We start from the raw sequence: 24,331 nt of genomic DNA on the forward strand, positions 1-24,331 counted from the left end.
CTAAATTCAACTGTCAATTTAATTTTTCAACAGTAATAATTATTTCTTACATTCTACAAAAATTATATTACCTTTAGTTCACAGGACTTGAAGTTTGAGTAACTTCCAAATTATATTAAATTATTTTAGATAAGAAAAGATATGCTCTGAAATTATACAATGATATGTAAAACACCACGAAAAATCTTTTTATTCCTAAATTATTCCAATGCAATCATCTGAATAAAAAAAGAACTTCACAAAAAATTAAACACCTTACTGGAAGGAGCAACAACAAATTATTAGTAAGTATTATTTCTATAGTTTCAAAAAACATTTTTCACTATGCTGAGATATGCATAAAACTACCTTATTAAAAATTATTTTAAAAACATGTAAGAAAGAAAAATATTCTTGAATGTGAAATAATAGCTGGTAGCAAGAAAATACACTGAAATCATCTACATAAGTAAAATTTGTTCAGCAAAGCCCACCAAATTTAAAACAAATGAAATTAAAAAAGTTGATTCAAGGCTAAATAAAATCACAAATAAACACAAACAAAACTAAAAACTAAAGTTGCCAAATTAAACTTCTCAAAACAACAACAACAAAAAACTATAAAAATCAAAATTCTTTTGAGTTTATGAAGACTGAAGTCTTGTACTAAATTTTAACACAATTATGTGGGAAAGTTCAATGAAGCTTTGGAAATTCTGAAGAGAATAATTATGTACCTCACCATATATGTACAGTTTTTGTTTGTTCTGACAATTTGGAAATAAAATATATTTAACTTTAGCAAAATACTGATTGCTCTTTATATGTAATCAATGCTTTGTATCATTCTTTTCAAAAAACTAAGTGGGGTATGATTGTTCACAAAAACTAAAGCTTAAACATGTTGAAGTACAGTTTTTATAGATACAAATGTCACTGTACAATCATCTATCGATAAATTCTAAAGAACTGTTATTCCAGTTTCAAGTAGATTTAGCAATTGCAATTCATGGCAAATCTAAACACCAGTGATGCAACGAATACAACAGTTAAAACATTTACATTTTAAAAATTAAGAGAATAATGTTACTACCCATAAACTTAAGAAAGTACACATATGTATATATATATATATACACACACACACACACACACACACACACACATATATTTAATATAGCATTCACATTTGATACCAGGTGATTTAGCATGACAGTTCTTTATTAGTATGTAAATCTGAAATTTTATAAAAAGACTGAAAAAACTGAAATCATAATTCAAACATCCTTAGACCTTATAAACACTTGATAACAGTAAGAGAAAATACTTTACTGAGCTAAGATATTGAACAGTGAAAGAGTGATGAATCAACATTCCAATTACAAAGAATATTAATTCTTTTACCACAAAAATCACACATTTAAACACAATGAGATTCTTTGATAATAAATTAAGTTTCTGATTTTTTGTTCTGGTTATTACAGTACCTTGCAATTAGAAAACAGGGCTATTATAACCTTTACTGCTAATTCAATGAATTTTTTTTTCATACTGTAATTTCCAAGCTCGTGTTTCCCATTATAATAACTAAATAATTTTAATTAAATAAGCAATTTACCTTTGTAGGGTCTTCATAAAGCATTATTACCACTTGTGTTATGTAGTTCAGTTCTGAAACAGCACTCACATATTCCATTGCCCTATGCCATTGTTCATCCTTTTCATCCTGAAATCGCCATACAAAAATTGGATAAAATACAAAATTAGCTCTTGATGCATAACAGTTGAATATTTCATACACAAATATCATCAACCATGTTATAAATAGATATTTTGTACATGGTGTATAGTCGTGTTTTTTTACCTTTGGCATACTACTGATGCATGGAAGTATGCATGCCACAGACATTATGCACAGTAACACTCAATTTTCATTAAATTTATTATTATTTTTTGTCAATTTTTAACCTAAGTTTTAGTTTCTTAATTTGAATGCAAATATTCAAATGAATTCTTAATCTTTACTACTCTGTGTCACAAAGCATCTGTCAATTTGATTTGTTCATTTTAGACTTTTCATTAAGGCTAGAAGTGATGTCTTGATTTTAAGCATAGTTTCTATTTATCATCATATATATTTCAACAAAAGTACTAAGACATAAAAGCAGAAACTTATTAGGTTAGATAACAAAACTGAATTGAAAAATAAATTAAATTTCTCCTGATATTTGATATCCTTTCTCCAGGAAACCACTAACATATCGCAGAGTGATTGTAGCTTGATTATAAGACGTTATACTGTAATATATTGGTTTTTACAAACTATTAAGAGGGTCTATAGCACACTGCAGAACTAAAAGAAAGCAGATACAAAACAGCTGTTACAACTTGCACTCATCTAAAACCAAATAAAATTATTTTGAATTTTGTATCTTTTGATTTCACTGAAATATGAAGCTACTGATATATATTTATGAGATTTTAAAAGTTATGCACATGAAAAGTGAAAACTTTAAGATAAAAAAGTATTTTATTCTTAACATGAAAACCACCTTTCACTTAAGAAGACTGATTCAGTGACAGCTTTGTAAATTCACAGGTAAATCTTTAGTAATAATACTTTTTTTTATACATAAATCAAAATTTCTAATAGACTTGTAAAAGTTTTCCAAATTTTTAAGAATACAATTTTGTACATAATTTCCAACCTGAAAACAAGTAGTACAACAAGAATTTTTTTTGGTCTTGTCAAACTCTTCTAACAATCAAGAAACAGAGAGTGTGATGGAGAAATGCTAGTCAAGACCGATGGATATAAGTAAACAAGTCACTCGCTAATTTCAGTAGTAACTCATAAACAAGCAGAAATATACAAATAAAATATCAACAATTTTCTTTTTTAAGGAATCTCTGTGAATGTAACTCGTGTACAGTACCAGTTTCTTAATTACATCTATACCTGATACAGTGGAGCGCCGTTAAACCACGGTATTTGGGGGGGGGGTCAACCTGCTTAACCGCGGCTTAAACCTTTGTGACTGAAAAGCCGGAGTCGCCAACAGCTCCGCCGAGGAGCCTCATCCGAGCCATTGCATGATCATAAAATCGGATTATCGAATTAAAAATAATACTTTAATTATTGATCACTTTTTTCACGGATTTATCGCGGATTAACTTTTATGTATGGAGAGGTGTGATTCGGTAACAATGGCAGCCTCCATAAAGCTAACATAGAGAGCAAATAAGGTAGATTAAGGGTCGATTTCTATTGTAATATATTTTATTTATTTCCAAATTAAAGCAAATTTTTTTTAAATATCCCCTTGAAGTTATAAAGCCAGGATTAAATTCGTAAGCCGCATTTTTACACGTTCTTAAATTAGCAGTGAGCTGCGATAATCCTCGCTCACAAGACTTGCTACAGTGGCTTGAGCAATTTCGCGGTTTACTGGTCCGCAGCTTAATAACAACAATTATCTAGAAATAGACCTATGTTATATCACTATCCCAATGTTTCAGGTCACACAGAACTCACTGGCAATCCGCAGTTTTCGTACTCAGTTACAATGTTAGGCTTATAATTTATTTGAAATAATTTGCACCACCCCAAAAAGCTTTTAGCTCTGATTCAAAAGTAGTTTGGATTTTTTTCCACATATAACCAAACTATTTACTGTTTTATTAACTTCTGACAATTTAAATTTTCTTGAACATACGGAAGCTATACTATATTAAACTTCTGAGAGGATTTCTTACATGGAGGGAGTCGCACATTTTGTCCAACAGTAAGAGCTCTGCATTCTTACCACCTAGAAACTAACTTTTTATTTTTTTATTATTATCAAGAAATATGAGATGTCAAGCAGATTTGGGGAACTATGCCCATATGAGCCTAAACTTATAACAGTGCTTCATGTGTCATTTTTGTTCTGTTTAGAGCTGGACAGTTAATTAGACTAATTCATTACTTCTGAGCATCAATTAATGTAAAATAATTGGTTACCTAATTCTAAAATGAAACCAATTAATATAATAAAAATAATCATATCAGGCTATTTTGTACTCTGTCCACCATGGGTAACAAAACCACGTTTCTAGTATTGTAAATCTTCAGACATACCGATTTGCTTCTGCAGGGCTTGTTTTTTATGCACAAGTAAATCCAACCAGATAATATATTGGATAAAACAATGAAGAATACTAAGTTTTTTTAAAACCTGCCATTTTTTTTCTTTTAAATAGAAGTTTATAAATGTACTTTACTTTTATTAACATATCTTTATGTCAAATTCTCTAATTTGTTTTTTAAATAAAAAAATCCTTTTTTTAACACGTAGCAGCTGATCCACTTACATCCAACAGTCCCCCATAACGCAGCACAGTCAGTAACGAATGAATATGACTTTCACTCGTGAAATAGAGACGTGTTCTCACATGCCGCCCTGGTGATGATACACCATGAGAATACCTGTAATATTGGTAGAATGTTAGTGGTCATTAATAAGCTTTTAAAAAAATATCTATGCCTTAAACCATGCCCTTGGTCATCCTAGTAACCTGTGACAACACACTTAACACAGTAAGACTTTCTAAGTCTTGACTCACTTGTACAATTTTGGTAAACTGTGGCACTTGGAACTAGCCCTTCTGAAAGGGTTAAGCTACAGGACTTCTGGCATGTAATTTTTGTATTTCACGTTTTAAAAAACAACAGGGACAAGAAGTTTTAGCTTCTTAAAGAAATGGACCTTTTTTAATGTTAAAGCATATGAGGATGTGTATCCAGCAGAGAAAAACAGGTTATTCAATGAGTAGCTACCAGTCACATACTGGAGATGATGAAAGTTAAGCAGCTTTTCACCAGATTTAATCTAAAAATACAGCAGTCCTTCGAATGTAAAACAGAAAATGCCCTTGGAAACATTAACAAAAATCGAGATAAGTCTAGTTTACAGAAGTAACATAACACAAGGACCATGTTTTTAAGTTTCTTTCAATGCACATAGTTAAATGGGAGACAAAAAATTGCAAAGTTGAATGAGTCATATCTGAATAAATGGATATTTGTCATAACACTGAGAAGATATGTCTACATAAGTGAATAGAAAATAATAGTTCAAGCACTTTAATATAGTCTTTACTGGTGATACAAAATTTAACCTTATTTTTGTTTATTCAAAACCGTATTAAAAAATGTGCTAAAAAATAAATTTAATTCCATTCAGCTTTCTACCAAAATGTTGTATTTTATATATACTCTTCAAAAAAAGAAATGCAAAAGGGTTATTTTTTTTATTTTAAAGAGAAATATATGTAATAATATTACAAGCTCAGAGTATGTGATGTTACACGTGTTAAGGCACTGATTGTCAGACCAAATTGACAATAAAAGTTGTGCACTTTGAAAACAGAGGAAAACATCGGATTTTTCGCCAAAACGCATTTGTGTCCAATAAATTTGTTTGAGAGATCTGCATGTTCTGCAAGTGCAACATGTGCAAAATTCCTATAAAAGTGACGGGTTCTCGGTTTCCATAGCTCAGTGTTAAGCCACCAACACGCAATACAATTACGCCAAGACTGACTGAAGCACAACGCAACAACACCATTGGTCGCTTGGAAGCAGGCGAATCTCGATCAGATGTTGCCAGAGCTGTGAATGTCCACCAAAGCACCATCACAAGGCTATGGAATCGTCACCAACAACATGGATCAACTCCTGACTGTCCACGATCTGCCAGACCTCGTGTGACCACGCCCGCACAAGATCGCAACATCCGGTTATGTCACCTTCGGGATAGGACCACCACTGCGACGTCTACTGCCACAACCATACCAGGGCTGCATAGGATTTCCAATCAGACTGTATGCAACCGTCTACGAGATTCTTAGGCCCCATTTGCAACCCATCATGGTGAACGTCAACGACGTTTTTCAACATGACAACGGCCGTCCTCACACAGCCCGACTCACCACTGTCTTCTTGAGACATCACAAGATCAACATTCTTCCCTGGCCCTCCAGATCACCAGATTTAAACTCCATCGGACATCTTTGGGACGAGTTGGACCGATGTCTGAGACAACGACAACCTCAACTGCAGACTCTACCTCAGCTTGCAGCAGCTTTGCAGGCTGAGTGGACAGCCATTCCACAGGATGTGATTCGTCATCTCATCGCTTCTAATGGGCAGGAGATGCCAAGCAGTTATTGATGCTCACGGGGGACATACTCGTTATTGATGTTGAGTGATGTTAAACTTCAACTAGTGAGTGTGGACTTCGCCTTTGCAGACTTTGGATGTTCAGCAGTGAATGTCCAAAGTTTCACACATGTCATACAGAACTACCTGGAATAAACTTGTTAACAATTTGTCTCAAATTTTGCCTTTCTTTTTTTGAAGAGTATATAATACAAAAGCTTTTGGAGTTAACTCGAGTTTAGAGAAAATTTAAAACTTTTGTGTTTCTTACTTTTAAGCGTGAGAACTGTTAAAACAATTGTTGCAACATGTTTAATTAATTTAAGCAAACATCCAACAAGTTTGATAGTGAAACAGTTCCAATAACAATAGTTTATCTGTAACTCCACTATCCTGCATAAGTATCTGTATGTAAAATTGGGGGAAGGGGTTCCATGTAAATCAGCCCTCTCACACAATGACCACCAATTTAGATGTAATTAACTGCAGCTATTCTGCAATGAATACTCTCAAGTGAGTTTTCTTATAGCAAAGCCACATTGGGATATCTGCTGAGCCCACCTAGGGGAATCAAACCCATGATTTTAGTGTCATAAATCCGTAGACTTACCACTGTAATAATGGGGGCAAATGCTTTCAATCAGTTTTTGACAGGTGTCTGGTGCAAATTACCTCCACTGTTGTTCTAAAACATTAAGTTTTTGATGACCAGAAGACTAGTCTAACCTTTTTAATGAGACCTCTAGATTAAGGATTTCCAAACTGAGGTCCTCAGGAAGATGATGGAAAGTAGGGCATAGCAAACATACAATACTGTTTAAGTACTCAGTAACTACACATCTATCTGGCAAGGGGCTTCAATCAGGATGCAGAATGTTCTGGGAAGATTTGTGTTGAGATCATTTGGCAACTCTTGCAATAAATGATTTTATGGATATTCTATAGAGTAAGGACTTAGGCTAACAATTCCAAGTAGTTTACATTATTACTCTAAGCTCAGGCATTAATAACACAACATCTAACAGTGAGTATTATCAAGCTGGAACATAACATTGCAATGAAACTCTCATTCCCACAAAATCCCTTGGCCTGTTCCTTTAAATTACCTTAATAAAAAACAAGGCATTTGGAAGTTCAGAAACTACAGCTAGGTTCCAGAATCAAATACAGAGAATGCAGCTGTAACATAACATTCCCATAGCAACCTTTCATAGATAACCCAACACAATCACAGTTTAACTGTTAAGCTGCCCGTTTCTACACCAAATATTGGGCCATCACTTCAAAAATGTGTAAAGCAGTTGTTATCATTCCAGATAATTTGTGACCTAATATTAAAACTCAATGCTTACTGGCTTTACATCAGGTATGATAGTTCCCATAATTCTTTGGAGAGCAATGTACAGTTTGCATATTCTAGCCCTTTTACAAAAAGTACACTGCATGGACCTCACAGATGATGCCTGCTCATGGTTAATTTTTGATACTTTTTTCATTTCATATAAAACAGAAAATGATGTCAAACACTGACAGAAATTTGGGTTGACTTGAACATTTTCAGATCTTGCCTTTCAAATCCCCAATACCTATAAACAGTCTTGTATACACCTCTGACAAGTACTGGCTTGAAATGTTATTATTAAATAAAATAATAATTTCTCTTTTGAATATGTAATTCAAGAAAACAATAGAAGGAATACTGTTTTTGTGGTGAGTGTTACAAATAGTATACTTCGAGTGGTCAAGTACTGTAGCTACTAAATATTATATTTACAAATTTTCAATATTTCAAAATGTTTTAGAATTGTTGTATTATTTTATATTACTAATCCACTTCTTAGTATTTGTTTTTACATTCACAGAATCTACTCAAAGTGCATGTTGGAAAATTCTTAAGTTTAGGGGGAAAAAGACGTGTTTAAAAGGAAGTACATTAATGTGCAAAAGTAAGGGACCACGTTAATGAACAGTGACTAAATACATATAAACTTGAAATTCAGCAACTGCTTAATATATTTATTTTCTCTACAATGCTTAGAACCATTTTTAACATATTTAGTTTTGTATGTCCACCTCACCATGCATTTGAATTTATCTTCCATACTGTGAAAGTATGTCTTGATAAGATCATGTGGTACCTTAGCATACAGAGCAACTTTTACTCTATCATTCACACTATGAGAGCATTTCTGGAGAAAATCCTGAGGCATGTTCTTCCAGAATACCTACAGCAGCTTCCAGAGTTCATTCAGATTAGATGCAGTAATTTTGAGAATCTTCTTTATGCTTGGGCATGCAAAATTCAGTTCTACCATTCAATATCTATAAGTGGTCTCATTATTTAATCTTAGGATTGTGTTTTTGTCACTCATACACATTCATAAAAAACAAATTTTATCATTTTACAAGAATCTATGTATGAGCTGACCTGGTTCCTTCTAAATCCTGGGCCAGCTGGCAGATTATCTGTCAGTGCACTCTTAGTAGCATAATCTTGAGATATTTGTCATAACGTGCAATTATATTTCTTGTTCATCCTAAGCGAGTTCTAACTTTTGCTAATCGTGTTCCAGTATGGCATTCCTGTGTTCTTGAAACTAGTCAAAACTCTCTTTTTGACACTGCCTTTCTTTCAACAATGTTATGATAAAAATAATGTTTTAGCCACATCATAGTGGCTCACAGAACAACTCTGTTGTTGCTTTCAAATACAAACTTTTAGCTTGTAGCTCTATCACATCTTGACCAATATGAGATCTAATTGGTTTTGTATCTCAGGATGACTGCTATGGATATTAACACTTTTACCAAAATAAAGCAGAGAACAATGTTTAGACTTTCTTAAGTCATATTCAGGTTAACAAAGCTTAATTACAATTTTGGATTCAGGAAGCCTGGTGTTTTCATTTGATGTATTTGTTCATGCCCAAGGTTTATAGGTTAATTTACTCTAATCCTGCCTAAAAGAACTTTAACTTGAAGAAGGCTGGTAAAGACCCTGATAAGTAATAAAATTGAATTGGGTATATCACAACCCATGCTAGTGCACAAAAATGTAGCTAACAAAGAATGAAAAAAAGTCTCATAGATTAATATACTCCAATTCTACCTAAAATAATTTGAAGTGCCATGAATATTAAGAATTCCCTTTTGTTTATTACGTTTTTTGCTGCTGACGTTGACTTAACTATGCCTGTATAAAAGATTTAAATATAGCACGAAAGTGGTTGTGTGACTTAGCCAAGAAATATCAATTCTTATTATACATGTTTAAAATTAAACTGTATGAAATTTGAAGTGACTTTTACCCAGACTGACAAGGTCAATCTGTATGTATAAACATGCACAACTCACGTTTCAAATGTTTGTTCATTAACTGTTCAGCAAATAAAACAGTACCAGAATACTGCAGTTCATTTATGAGTGTTAACATGTACTTACAGTAAACACAAATTCTCTCAAAAATTATTTTACACCTAATTTTGGTTACAAATTAACACAAATATTATGAAGTAGCAGGATGGTCCTGAACATTTCATACTATGATATATAAGAAAACAATTAGTATTAATTCTAAAATGAAACTAATATGTAATAATATTTGCTTTCAAGCTATTCAAGAAATAACAAAAGGAACATGTAATTTAAGACAAGTCTACAGAGGCACAAAAGGCATGTGCAATTCATGATAAGCCTACAGAGGCACAAAAGGAATGTGTAATTTAGGGTAAGCCTACAGAGGCACAAAAGGAATGTGTAATTTAGGGTAAGCCTACAGAGGCACAAAAGGAATGTGTGATTTAGAATAAGTCTAATAGAGACACAAAAAGAATGTGTGATTTAGAATAAGCCTACAGAGGCACAAAAGGAATGTGTGATTTAGAATAAGTCTAATAGAGACACAAAAAGAATGTGTGATTTAGAATAAGTCTAATAGAGACACAAAAAGAATGTGTGATTTAGAATAAGTCTAATAGAAACACAAAAAGAATGTGTGATTTAGAATAAGTCTAATAGAGACACAAAAGGAATGTGTGATTTAGGATAAGTCTATAGAGACACAAAAGGAATGTGTGATTTAGGTTAAGTCTATAGAGACACAAAAGGAATGTGTGATTTAGGATAAGTCTATAGAGACACAAAAGGAATGTGTGATTTAGGATAAGTCTATAGAGACACAAAAGGAATGTGTGATTTAGGATAAGTCTATAGAGACACAAAAGGAATGTGTGATTTAGGATAAGTCTATAGAGACACAAAAGGAATGTGTGATTTAGGATAAGTCTATAGAGACACAAAAGGAATGTGTGATTTAGGATAAGTCTATAGAGACACAAAAGGAATGTGTGATTTAGGATAAGTCTATAGAGAAGAATGTAATTGAGAAACAAAAAACTTTACTGTGGATTTAGTCGATTCACACTCTCTGTTTCATCACCCGAAGGGTCAATATTCCGATGCAAGTCTGCACGGATCTTCTTCAGCAAAGGAGTACAGATTCCTAATCCCACTGTAAGTTTTTCTTTTTTTGTTATACCATACTCCTAAAGTAAAAATGCTAAGTCAGTAGACAACAGATGAAAATTTTAACAGTATTAACTATCTGTAATTTAAACAGTTGAAATGTTGTCAGCATTTCTACAGAAATCAACAAAAATACATATATAGCATTTCTATACGTTATAAGAATATGATTTTCAAGAGAGAATAACAGTGTTTTTACTTACTCTTAGTATTCCAAAGTCACTTACTGTTGAGCCTTACCATTTTTCTACATATACTTAGCGGCTTTAGATATTCAAGTTCAGAATAAACAAATGATAAAATCAGTGCCATTTTTAACATTTAGAATACCATTGAGTTCTTTATGATTGATTAATTTTAACAAATGTTAGAAGTGTCGTCATCAGATGCCAGATTCCTGAAGTAGGTTTATATATAATGATAATATTGGTTTAACGGTGTTCATACAACCAACTTTTGGACACATCTATAGATACTGATGACTTGGAGGTTCCTTTAAAAATTGCATCTTCCCCATTCCTAACGACATTATAACTTGCACAGGAAAGCATTTTTACTGGAAATTCTACATAAGAGTTAGAAATGTTTGTTAAGCTACACACGTTAAGAAAAATATAAAGAGCCAGCAGAAATGTGTAGACTGCATGCACAAAGCTGGAACTTTATGTATGAATATATTCAGTTTCTGGTTCACTTTGTGTAAACGGTAGTATTAATACTATTGTCAAATAAGACATCAACCAAAAAGACATCACAATTAAAAAATGTAAAAGAATTCTGGGAATTTCTGAAAGAAAATACTGAATCTCAGATTATTACTGAAGACATTACTTATTACAGAATTATCTCAAAGTCTTCCACTAGGTAGAACAAACAATTCTATCTGTACAAGGTTTTAGCATTTTGAAAATATTACATGAGCTACATATAATTTTTCTTTGCTTTTCATACATTTACAACTTAACCATAAGGAGCATATATACCAGAGATTAACTCTCTACTTTAATAGGCACTTGCAGTTAAACCATGAAAGCAATAACACAGAATTTAGAAACACATCGTGGTGAATTTCAATACTAATGAACTTGCTACCCTCTAAATACTATAGTAATTGAAGTAAGAAAATAGGAAGCAGGTGATTGTACACTTTTAGGCCTGTTTTATTGTATCCAAAATTTTATTTTTCTCAATTTACTGAACCTAGTACAAGATTCACATACAGTACAAGCAAAAATATCAAATATATGCTATAATTTTTCAAAACTAATTATTTTATCTCCAAGCAGTAAAAATTTGGAGAAGGTTCTGGTTTTCCCTTTTTTTTTTAATTAAAAAAATCCATGAGATTTGTCAGGCATTCCAAAAATTGGAAGAATATATGATATTCCAAGAGAGTCCCAGCAGACATGGGAGGGCTGGAAAGCCCTGCTGACACAAACACACAGATATTAGTGCTTACTTGCTTCTAATATTCAAATAGAAAAACTATTAACACATACTTACAATTCTTTTGATGACCTAAGTGTTGTGTCAGTGTCAATAAATACTATGTATTGAAAGAAATAAAACAATCTATCACATTCGTGATGACAAGAAACCCACTTGAAGTAAAATATATTTTCAAAATGGAAATAAAGTTCTGTTCTTTATTTCAAGTAAAGTTTTAATACCCATGCCAGCTGTCTTAAGAATACAATCTATAATACTTGTAATGCCTCCTTACTTCTATGCAGAAAAATAAAACTGTAAATAAATTACCAGGTTCTAACTAGTTGGGAACTATTACTAAACAAAGTATGTCCAATTTTCAAGGACAACATTACTAAATTACTTTCCTGAAACATATAAAGATAAACAATGTTATAATTTATAATTATTTATTTTGAAACGTAACACCTCTCCATTACAACAATTTTCAAATATGGTGGTTTAAAAGCACATCACATGTTGCTCACTAGAAAGATGGCAATTTAAACATTCCTTTGAATTATGTTGTGAAATTAACTAGATAATCATTATCCAATATTTTAATATTATTTCCAAACATAAACTACATTCTTATATTAAATTTTATATGTAGAAATGCAATGTTACACTTGAAATGACATTTCATCTTACTAGTTTGTAAAGGTTAAATAAAACTTAAGCTGTTTCTGATAAAGTGGCTAATTAATATATGGATTCAAAAATTACAAAACAAAACAATTTTAATTTAGCTGCTTTGTACATTGTCATTAAAATTAATCTGGTATTTGCTTAACCCTACTGAAAAGGGTCTTCCTGTGATCATGAGTCAAAGGCCATGTCATTGCATTTGTAGACTCAAATTCAAATGTTTACTGAACTACTATTTTATGATTGTATGTTAATACGTTTGGTATTAAACTTCAGATTACAATCCAAATTTTAGTATCATACATTGGTAAATTTCGTTTGTAAAAGTAAATATTAAAGACAAAATCCTAAATACTGATTTTTGTATGTTATGTGGTACACTAAATTAGATGTTTGTGATGCCCAAGTATAAAGCATGTAATTGTTTAGGAATTAAATACTTAAATTACTGATATTGACAAGCCAAAACATAAAAACATTCTATCTTTTCTATTTTCTGAGCTATTAAAATAATTATAGAATCAATCAAGTTGGTCAACCCATCTTTTTCGTTTTTGAGAATACTTTCTTACGTATAACTTCTTCACCCAATGATGGGGGAATAACCTATCAAGTGCCCAAAATGCCCCCTAGTAGGTTTCTCAACCTCTGTGAATTATTTTGTGAAAAACTTTTCTTTTTATGCTAGATTCCAAATGGCAAAGAAAGACATTAGTAAACTAAAAATAAATCATATATTTTAGACCGAAGTACTGCTAAGTTACTGAGCCTGATAAATTACACAGACATTTTTGTGCTATTGATACATTGTCATTTCAAACTATGTATATACATAAAAACTAAAAAAAAATAAAAATTGTTTTACATTCTCCACATGCAAAATTTGATGATGGCTGGAAACTTATGGCAAGTAGGAGAAGAGTACAAAGTCTTTATCTAGAAGAGCTAATTGTTTTTTTTTATACTTTTTTATTTACTGTTCTATGTTTTGAGAAAAATAATTGAAATTTAAGAACTTTTACAAAATTTGTAAGAATGCATATACTCATATAATATTATAATTGAAGTGTGACTCTGCATAATACTGGTCCACTAGAACACAGTCAAGACAGGTCACTTTATAAACACCAATTTTATATTCTTGGACACAGCAACATGAGTGCATATGCACTGCATTATTGCAACATTTGTATTGTTAATTAGAAATAGCTGAAAGCTCAAAAAATAAAGACAATAAATGTATATAGATGTATATTATTATTATTATTATTATTATAAGATTTAAACTAGTTAGACTAAACATAATGTCTTTTTGTGTTATAATCTGTTGTCATTCTAGAATGAAAAAAGCATAATTTATATTTATTTCTTTTTTTTTTTTATGATGGTTCCAAGATCAACCACCATACTGACCAAACCCTGAACAGAAATACAGTAGCAAAAATAGCAAGATATTTGATAATTATCTGGAGGTTATATAGATTTTGCATTTCATATCTGAATATTTTCTTATGTTTAGAAGTACTTTTAATCTTAAAATCAAAATTACTTTACATGTTGGACATTCATCATTCAAAAAAAAAATACATGAACAAATCTTTACTTATGAAAATCTGATATTTTGTTAACAAAGCCTTACAAATAATCAGTGATGTCGAGAAACCCACTTGCTGAGAAATTTATATGCAAAAACGGCTCGTTTGGGTTGAGAAAATATTTTACATAGAAGAGCGAACAACATTCTGACCTTCTTCGGCCATCGTCAGGCCGAATGTAAAATATTTTCTCAACCCAAACGAGCCGTTTTTGCATATAAATTTAAAAAGCCTTACAAAGTTTACAGACATTTGCAAAATCTTGTGAAGACATGCACACTGTACTAAAAGTTATAGTATGAAAACTATAACAGGCACAAAATGGTTACAAGGTCTGTCCATGAGACTGAGTTACAAAAGTTAACCTACAGGGTCTGTCCATGAGACTGAGTTAGACAGTTAACCTACAAGGTCTGCCCATGAGACTGAGTTAGACAGTTAACCTACAAGGTCTGCCCATGAGACTGAGTTAGACAGTTAACCTACAAGGTCTGCCCATGGGACTGAGTTATATAGTTAACCCACAAGGTTCTACTTGTGACTGAGTTATACAGTTAACCTACAGGGTCTGTCCATGTGACTGAGCTATACAGTTAACCTACAGGGTCTGTCCATGTGACTGAGCTATACAGTTAACCTACAGGGTCTGTCCACGAGACAGAGTTAGACAGTTAACCTACAAGGTCTGTCCATGAGACTGAGTTACAAAAGTTAACCTACAGGGTCTGTCCATGAGACTGAGTTAGACAGTTAACCTGCAAGGTCTGCCCATGAGACTGAGTTATACAGTTAACCTACAAGGTCTGTCCATGTGACTGAGTTAGACAGTTAACCCACAAGGTCTGCCCATGGGACTGAGTTATATAGTTAACCCACAAGGTTCTACTTGTGACTGAGTTATACAGTTAACCTACAGGGTCTGTCCATGTGACTGAGCTATACAGTTAACCTACAGGGTCTGTCCATGTGACTGAGCTATACAGTTAACCTACAGGGTCTGTCCACGAGACAGAGTTAGACAGTTAACCTACAAGGTCTGTCCACGAGACTGAGTTAGTTAACCTACAGGGTCTGACCATGAGACTGAGTTAGACAGTTAACCTGCAAGGTCTGTCCATGTGACTGAGTTATACAGTTAACCTACAAGGTCTGTCCATGTGACTGAGTTAGACAGTTAACCCACAAGGTCTGCCCATGGGACTGAGTTATATAGTTAACCCACAAGATTCTACTTGTGACTGAGCTATACAGTTAACCTACAGGGTCTGTCCATGTGACTGAGCTATACAGTTAACCTACAGGGTCTGTCCATGTTACTGAGTTAGACAGTTAACCTACAAGGTCTGTCCATGTGACTGAGTTAGATAGTTAAATAGCCAGTAAAATTTATAAACTCATTTAGGTCTTGTAACTGCATTCTTATTTTTTAAAATCTGATTCATTGTTTAATTTTCATAATAGGACTTAAAACAGTGAAAGATGAGATAAAACTAGTTATGTAACAGCATGGATTATGAAAACAGTGCACATATACTGAATCAACTCTGTCAAAAAAAACCACTAAAATTAAATCATACTAATATTTCAACATTTTTCTTCTTTTTTATGAAATACATTTTTACTTAACAAACTATGTTGTTAAATTAAATTTTATATACAGAAATGCAATGTTACACTTGGAATGGCATTTCTTCTTACCCATAATTATGTTAATAGCTTAGAAAACAGAAAAGATAGGATGTTCTTAAATTCTACCTTGTCAGTATCACTAACACTCCCTCTTTGCTCAGTATTTTAATCCAACTTGTAAATGTTATTGAGTCAGAAATTCACTTCAGATTAATTAGTTTGTTTAGAAAATGTTAAACTTATATTGCATTTATAATTTTTTAAGAATAGAAGAGTTTCCAATAAATTATATTCATTCAATACGTCTCACAAATAAAAAACATGTCAACATAATAAACTTTATCTTACACATGTAAACATATTAAAAGTAGCAATTTTTGAAATTTCTGTGTTTACAAACAGTTAAAATTCAATGTTACATAACAATTATATATCAGTGGAATTAGCTGCTCAAGTGAGTCTTTAATCCCTTTACAAGATTGAAAACAATTCTGAAGTATGTGTTTCTACTGACAATAAAAGGACAGAATACACATATACAAAAAAGTAAAGAATACAACATGCACTTAAAGTCCTAAAATTATATAGTATGTTGCATACTAACCAGAGGAATAACAATATCTGCTAAGGCCTTGGCATAGATGTAGAGCTCTTCAGCATGAGGGAACTGTAGTGTGTACTGATTGTGCTGTAAATCATACTTTATACAGTCATAGATGTCTGGCACCTTACTGATGTCAAACTTTCCATTCTTTAGTTTAAAGTCTTTCTCCAATTTAGCCCATCTACGCTGCATTAAATCCCATGTTTCACCATGATAAAGAGGAGGTTCTAACAGGTATTAAAAAAAACAAACTTGCCAATTATACCAACTTCATAACAACTGGTGTATTTTGTTTTTAAAACTACATAATAACTAAATTTACTTTCAGGATCTAAGAAAAAAATGAACAGATTTTTCTATAAAACCTTTCTAGACTGGATATCAATACTGACAAAGTCTAAACAGTCTCATTCTTACGTTGTAATGCATTACAATGTAACTGCTGAATAACTAATGAGTATTATTATATGCAGAGTCAATAAGGCTTTATCCACTTATACATGTTTCATAATGAAATTTTCTTCACGTCCATTTTAAATTACCAGCATGCTTTCCAACAAGTGAACTGAATTGAATCATCAGTAATGTGCCCCAGTCATTCAAAGAGTTTAGGAAAATCAACATGGCTAAAACTAAAAAAAAAACAAAAAAACTTAAGCAGTGAAGAACAAATCCAAGTTATTCTTTTACATAATTAAAATTCAACTGCACATTACTCAAAAACCTAGTGTTTTGAAAGGTGCAGACCAAAGGACATTGAGATTAAAACGAAATTAGAGGAAAGATGATGTCATTCAAAGAATATTAATATCAACTTCATTCCAAACACCTTCAGAAATAAACACAAAATTAAACAATATGTACAAAGATAGAACCAGTGAAAGAGAAATTCAAAGATGGTTACAAGAAGATGTAGTTCATGTGAAAGATTCAGAAAATAAGCCAAACATTTCACGTGTGACTGTGAACATGGCTGGCCAACATTAAATGATGATCACAAATTTGGAAAAAACAAATAAAACAAAGTATTGTGTGACTGTGAAATAAAATATAACCTATATGGAAACTTAAGGGCAGGTTTGTAGGAGAGTGTGAAAGTGCACAAACAGATGGTATGACTTCAGTTTTGTCTTCTATAAACTTACAAACTTTTCCATATTTAACATTTTAACATTTCCTACAAATTAAAACTTACCAGGCTGACAAGGATCTTCTCTCTTCTGTTTTATCAGAACATTAAATTTCTGGATCAAGTCATGAACATGCTGACAAGCTTGCACAGGATTCTTGATAAACTGCATGGCATTCTGAATGGACCTTGCATGAGTTGGGTTCAGCTTTAATGATAACAATGATATATTTTTTTTTGTACAGTCACATGCTATGATTAAATTTCACATGATAGCACTGCACCTTAAAAAACAAGCACTTAACCATGGCTTTTCTCTTGCAGACTACAATCCAGAAATTGAAAAAAACAAACAATATTTTATCTGATTTTGGTTTTTAGTTTAAAATTTAAACTACACCATTTCATACACGTACAAGTTTTAAAAAATGTCCTTTTCCGAACATACAACTAATGATGTATAACAGTTACCTATTTCAAAGATAGGTATCAGGACAGATATGAAATCAGAGTTCTAATAAAATACTATAAACTTAGTTTAATATAATAAGCAATATTTTTAATGTTTAATTTGGATATTAGCAAGAAAGCACATTGGAATATGAGTGACTGAGAGATTTGCAAAGTTTCCAAAAGTAAGACTGAATTATAAATATGAGAAGCAGTGAAGCTTCAAGTCAGTTTTCAGTTAGTAGAGTGTTAGTTATTCAGTGAAATTTAGTTTCAGTGTTCTTCTTGGACTAGTGTTACTTACTGCATATATTCAGTTACTTGATCAATCAGTCATGAAATTGCACATGTATGTTTATTTCTACATTAGTCATAATAAAAAAAGTGTGTACATTTCTGATAAACTTAAAACTGAAAATGTTATCTGTAAACTAAGAACACAAAAATTAGCAGTCTCTAAAGAAACTGATTTGTTATCATTAATTTCATCAAATAATTTAAAAGAGCCTGACCAGTGAAAGCACAATGTTAAAACATTCTTAGATGAACATATTTTACACAAGTTTTGTTGCAGGAAAGTGGTGACTAACTTAATTCACTTTTGCATTACTGATGATAAAAATGTATCTGAAATTATCATTACCCACTTTATCACAATAATAGACAATACTACAACGTATGTTCATTTTTCAATTAAAGCTGTTTGTAAATAGTAAAGTCTTCAAAATACACATGTACACAAAGATGAAACAACTAAATGTTATTATTTCCTTCCATCATAGAATTAACAATATAATTCTATCCATGTATAAGTGTGTACATACACACAAGTTGCTCTGAAAACTCAAGATCATGGATATTTAATTCATTTAAATATTTAGGTTTCACATTACTTTAGAAAACACATCTTCTTTGATACTATCAGCTCAGCCCTTACATTTCTTTAAATGTTATATAATAAATTTATTACATGGTTAATTTGTCGTCTAAAACTAGTAGTTATTCCTTAAAATATATTCTATTTATTTGTGTACTGAAATAAAACCATAACATTAAAATTATTAAACTTTTATGAGAGAGTGAAACTGGAGACAGTTTTAGTGTATTCATTTCTATAATTTGCTATCCAATTCATGATATACACTAATACATGAGAATAAAGCTCAGGAATTAAACTGACAATATGTATGCTATTCATGCTGTTAAAATACCAATGGTAATTTTTCCAAACACTCACTACAACATTCAATATTGTGAAAATAATATCCAAAACTCACTATCAACTTGTTATATTAAGCATACATTACACTAATCACCAATTAAATTTGCAATGCATCCAAGCTAAATCATTTAACAGTTTAAAAACAAAAATATATAATGCACTTTTTAATTTTTATTTAAAGAAATACCACATGTAAGGTATTACACAACCTAACAAAATTAAGTCATAAAAACAAGAAAACCTTTCATACAAAAAACAGAGGTCAGTTGTGGCCAAAGGTTAAATGACATACCCGTTCATAGTCTTCTTCAGTAAATTCATCGTCCACTTGCAATGCTTCATGTAACCTTTGTTTCACCCTTTTAGCAATAAGTTAACAACAATATACAAGAACAAATACAATATAACAAGAAATTGACTATTTTTAACTGAATCAAATCATAACTAAATATTTATAAACATATCTAAATTTCAATATCAGAAGTTGGAATTGTAGATTTATATTAGCTTGGAAACAGTATATCCAAAGTATAAAGCAACTCAAAACAAAATAACTGAACTCACGTAATTAAAAAATATAACAAATAATGGTAATCCTTGAAGCAAAATAACCTGAAGTTTACACAATATATTTTGGACAAAGTATTTGTTTTAATTATCCTACTGCACCAATAGCCTCAAGTGATAAGATGCAACCATGTAATGTAAAGTGGAATTATTAAGAGAACTCTCAATCAGTTCATAAAAACATAATCATAATGAGTAAAAAGTACCACAAATACTTTGAATTGTGTGTTATTATGATTATAATACATGTATTCCGAGTTGAACAACACTTTGTGAAAATAAACACTTTATGAAAAAATAGCTTCCAGAGTTAAATAATTAGTACAAGTGCAGCTAACATAAATAAACCTCATCATTACAAACACATAGAATAATATTTATCTCCATAAATGTATATAAAATTACACATACAGGCTTGTCACTGTTACAACCATAACTGCACTATTTTTCTAATAGTAGTTTTATTAATGACGGACAGGTCTTACTGACCAACCTTGATCCCATGCCAGTTTTTTTTCTTTTCTTTTCATAACCGTAAACCCACATGTTGGACTACTTGCAATAAGTCCACTAAATGGAATTACATACCAGAATTTAGCATTATAAGTACATACACACAGAATATGGAAAAGTAGTCCTACATATCTTTATGCCTAAATTTATTTAAAGCATTGCTCAAAGTGCCTTTTTTTATATTTATGTTAAATATCAATGCAAGCATTACACAATGGACTAAAAGTATGAGATATACTGACACTTCAAGTACATCGAATATGCTACAAAAATAGTCTTACTCCATGACTTACATTTCATGGCATTCAGTACACCATGTATATGTAATACAAAATTTTTATATTCAAATAACTGCAAGAACTGTGCAACCTTTTCAGAATATTTATTAAAATATTCAACAAAATAACAACAAAAGTAAACAACCAAATATCTACTCATAAAAGACAGTTTATTGCTGCAGCCTCCAGGTAGTGAAAGATAAACAGTTCAGTATTTTTATTGTGAATTAGCATGTTAATTTTCTGAGAAAGAACTGAAGAAAATTAAAACAATCTTATTACTATGTACAGGAACTGACAAGATGTATTAAAACAATCTTATTACTATGTACAGGAACTGACAAGATGTATTAAAACAATCTAATTACTATGTACAGGAACTGACAAGATGTATTAAAACAATCTAATTACTATGTACAGGAACTGACAAGATGTATTACAACAATCAAATTACTATGTACAGGAACTGACAAGATGTATTAAAACAATCTAATTACTATGTACAGGAACTGACAAGATGTATTAAAACAATCTTATTACTATGCACAGGAACTGACAAGATGTATTAAAACAATCTAATTACTATGTACAGGAACTGACAAGATGTATTAAAACAATCTAATTACTATGTACAGGAACTGACAAGATGTATTAAAACAATCTAATTACTATGTACAGGAACTGACAAGATGTATTAAAACAATCTAATTACTATGTACAGGAACTGACAAGATGTATTACAACAATCAAATTACTATGTACAGGAACTGACAAGATGTATTAAAACAATCTAATTACTATGTACAGGAACTGACAAGATGTATTAAAACAATCTAATTACTATGTACAGGAACTGACAAGATGTATTAAAACAATCTAATAACTATGTACAGGAACTGACAAGATGTATTAAAACAATGTAATTACTATGTACAGGAACTGACAAGATGTATTAAAACAATCTAATTACTATGTACAGGAACTGACAAGATGTATTAAAGCAATCTAATTACTATGTACAGGAACTGACAAGATGTATTAAAACAATCTAATTACTATGTACAGGAACTGACAAGATGTATTAAGATAATGAAATCTGAGTTGGCATGCTAGTCAACAGTGATCAGTCAACAAAAGATATCTATAGTTTCAGTTTAACTGATTTACTAACAATTATTGACACTTAAAGCCTTTTAAATGTTCATATAGCTTATTTGTTACTGGTCTCATAAACAGAAATTTGTATTCTTAAAAACTAAACAGCAAATGTTAATCTAAACTCCCAGTTAATGGTTAGAAACTGTGTGTTTTCTTATAGCAAAGCCACACTACTGGGCTATCTGTTGATCCACCAAAAGGAATCAAACCCCTGATTTTAGCATTGTAAATCTGAAGACTTACTGCTGTAACAGCAGGGGGTGGTTAGAAATAAATTAGAATTAGTCCTTATGATGTTATAATTTATAGTTCAATCACAGATAATGTTATTTTCAAAAACATTTTCTGCAATTTATTTTAATATGAAGTATTTTTGTAGGATAAATAGATACTTGATTTAATTATAAATATGCATGTAACACTGAAAGTGGTCATGAAGTGTACTCATCATCAGAATGAAAACAAATGTTTAACCTCGATGTAACAGTTAGGTAATATGTATGATATCACACAATAATATGGCTAACAATAATTAAAACATATTATTCTTTACTTGAGCAATACAGTTTTCCAATAGTATAAGTAATGGTAGCATTTTAATAACATTTATCTGTTGTTTGCTGTTGTCACTCAATATGAAATCTTTCTGGGTTGCAGGGTTACATTATAAAAATTTTGTTCAAACACTTAACTGTATCAATGAGATTCCATTTCTTATGGTGTGTGTTGGCCTAAAACTGAAACATGATCTATTACTAGATAAGAATGATAGAAACATTTCAATTAAATGTGTTATCAGTATACTGAGATTAATAATGATTTCTAGCAAATCTTTTTAAAACGTTCATTTATTACAACTTTAGTAGTGAATGGGCTGATTCAATTAACATAAAACTTTCTCTTACATCAACAAAATTTCTAATATGCCTTTTTCAAGGGACTCGTGTTTTAAAAACACAAGTAACACAAACTCACAAATATATAGGCTTGATTGAAATGTATCATGCTTTTTCATGGTCAAACATTATTCAATGATAAAAAATGTACTGTCATTAAGTGAAATATAGATGACGTATCAACATCTGAGGTTTAAACTTTCAGTAATTGTTCTATTCAGTCCATACAATACTAAAATAATTATCATGATTCTTACAATATTTTATTACTGTTATTATTTACAAAAACCTTTGATAAGAAATGAACTTAAAATTTAATTTTAAAAAAAATTAGAAAAATAGTAGTGTTTTTATATTTCAATAATCACTGCATCCAGCCAGAACTGCAGAAAATAAAGATCTGGTTTATAGAAAAACAACTTTCCTGTGGGTGTAAATAAGAAAAATAAAATAAAAATTCAACAACAATTCAATATATGAACACAATATACAGTTGCAAACAGTCCAGAGGAAGGAAATCATGATGTTCTAAAGTGATTTTTACTCTAACTCATTTCTTTTTTCTTATGCTTTTCCTCTTTATATAAAAACCTAATGTACAGAAAGTTTCTTAACTATTTTTTGGCAGAAAAACAAACAAACAAAGTTTTAGTTTTGAAAAGTTTTCACTGTTAACTGAAAAATCGAAACCATATTAAAAAGAGAAAAAAACTACTTTAACTAATTTTATTATCTTACGTAATGTTTTAGCTTATACATTTTACAAGAATCTTTAAATATCACAGGTTACAAAATGATTCAAAGTTACATTAACTGAAAAGCAGATAAGTGGTCTTATATTTTTTCCCTTACTCTCATTCAAAATTAGTTTTGTAACCTGTGAAACTCAAAAATCATTGAAAAAAAAACAAGCTGAAACATCAGGAATAATCAAAGTTTCTCTAGTTTGTTGTTAAAATATACAAAATTTTCCTCACTTCTTTTATCTACTTTAGTGTAGTCAGTGCACATAACAGGTAAACAAATTAATTTATAGTGTGTATTTTCATGAATTAGGGTTAACTTACCAGTTAACATAATGTCAGTTAACATGTTACATAAAAATAAAGTTTATTATCATTCAAATATTTATACTGAGTAGAAATCAGTAAACATAAACAAATATACACTTTAATAATTATGTACCAATAACCAATTTGAAAAATCAATGGGAGATAAAACTAAAACTTACATGATCTGGTATTTGCTGGAGTCACAATCATTGTCAAGAAGCCCATTAGTATTTGCACTCTTCACCATCTGCACCAAGATAGGTGTAAGTTCCCCTTCCAATGCAAGTAATCCCTAAAACATGGACCACTGTCACTAAGTATTAGGTTTTAATTTAATTCAAAATAAATATTTGAGGTTTCACTGCATCAAATATTACTCAATAAACTCATGGACTAATGTAATTATTATATGAAAAGT

At 31.1% G+C, this 24,331-nt stretch overlaps 1 protein-coding gene across 50 annotated transcripts in view; it reads right to left on the reverse strand.

The window, feature by feature from the left end:
- The window catches only part of LOC143249819 (inositol hexakisphosphate and diphosphoinositol-pentakisphosphate kinase-like), a 153,197-nt gene that overhangs the window by 45,620 nt on the left and 83,246 nt on the right, over window positions 1-24,331 (reverse strand). For 22 of the 50 annotated variants that reach the window (XR_013027962.1, XM_076500358.1, XM_076500321.1 and 19 more), the window contains 7 exons: window positions 24,093-24,205; window positions 19,742-19,808; window positions 17,844-17,985; window positions 16,649-16,875; window positions 10,583-10,725; window positions 4,333-4,447; window positions 1,598-1,705 (listed from right to left, as the gene is read on the reverse strand). Coding sequence is in view for 48 of the 50 variants with exons in the window: in XM_076500358.1 (XP_076356473.1) it covers window positions 1,598-1,705; window positions 4,333-4,447; window positions 10,583-10,725; window positions 16,649-16,875; window positions 17,844-17,985; window positions 19,742-19,808; window positions 24,093-24,205 (915 nt within the window). In the remaining 2 variants the exon portion in view is untranslated. Of the gene's footprint in view, window positions 1-1,597; window positions 1,706-4,332; window positions 4,448-10,582; window positions 10,726-16,648; window positions 16,876-17,843; window positions 17,986-19,741; window positions 19,809-22,657; window positions 22,721-24,092; window positions 24,206-24,331 lie in introns of all 50 variants that reach the window. The other 28 variants (XR_013027961.1, XM_076500338.1, XM_076500316.1 and 25 more) reach the window with 2 other exon arrangements.

This window comes from Tachypleus tridentatus, chromosome 4, assembly GCF_004210375.1.
Source record: "Tachypleus tridentatus isolate NWPU-2018 chromosome 4, ASM421037v1, whole genome shotgun sequence".
In the NCBI taxonomy this organism is placed as follows: domain Eukaryota; kingdom Metazoa; phylum Arthropoda; class Merostomata; order Xiphosura; family Limulidae; genus Tachypleus; species Tachypleus tridentatus.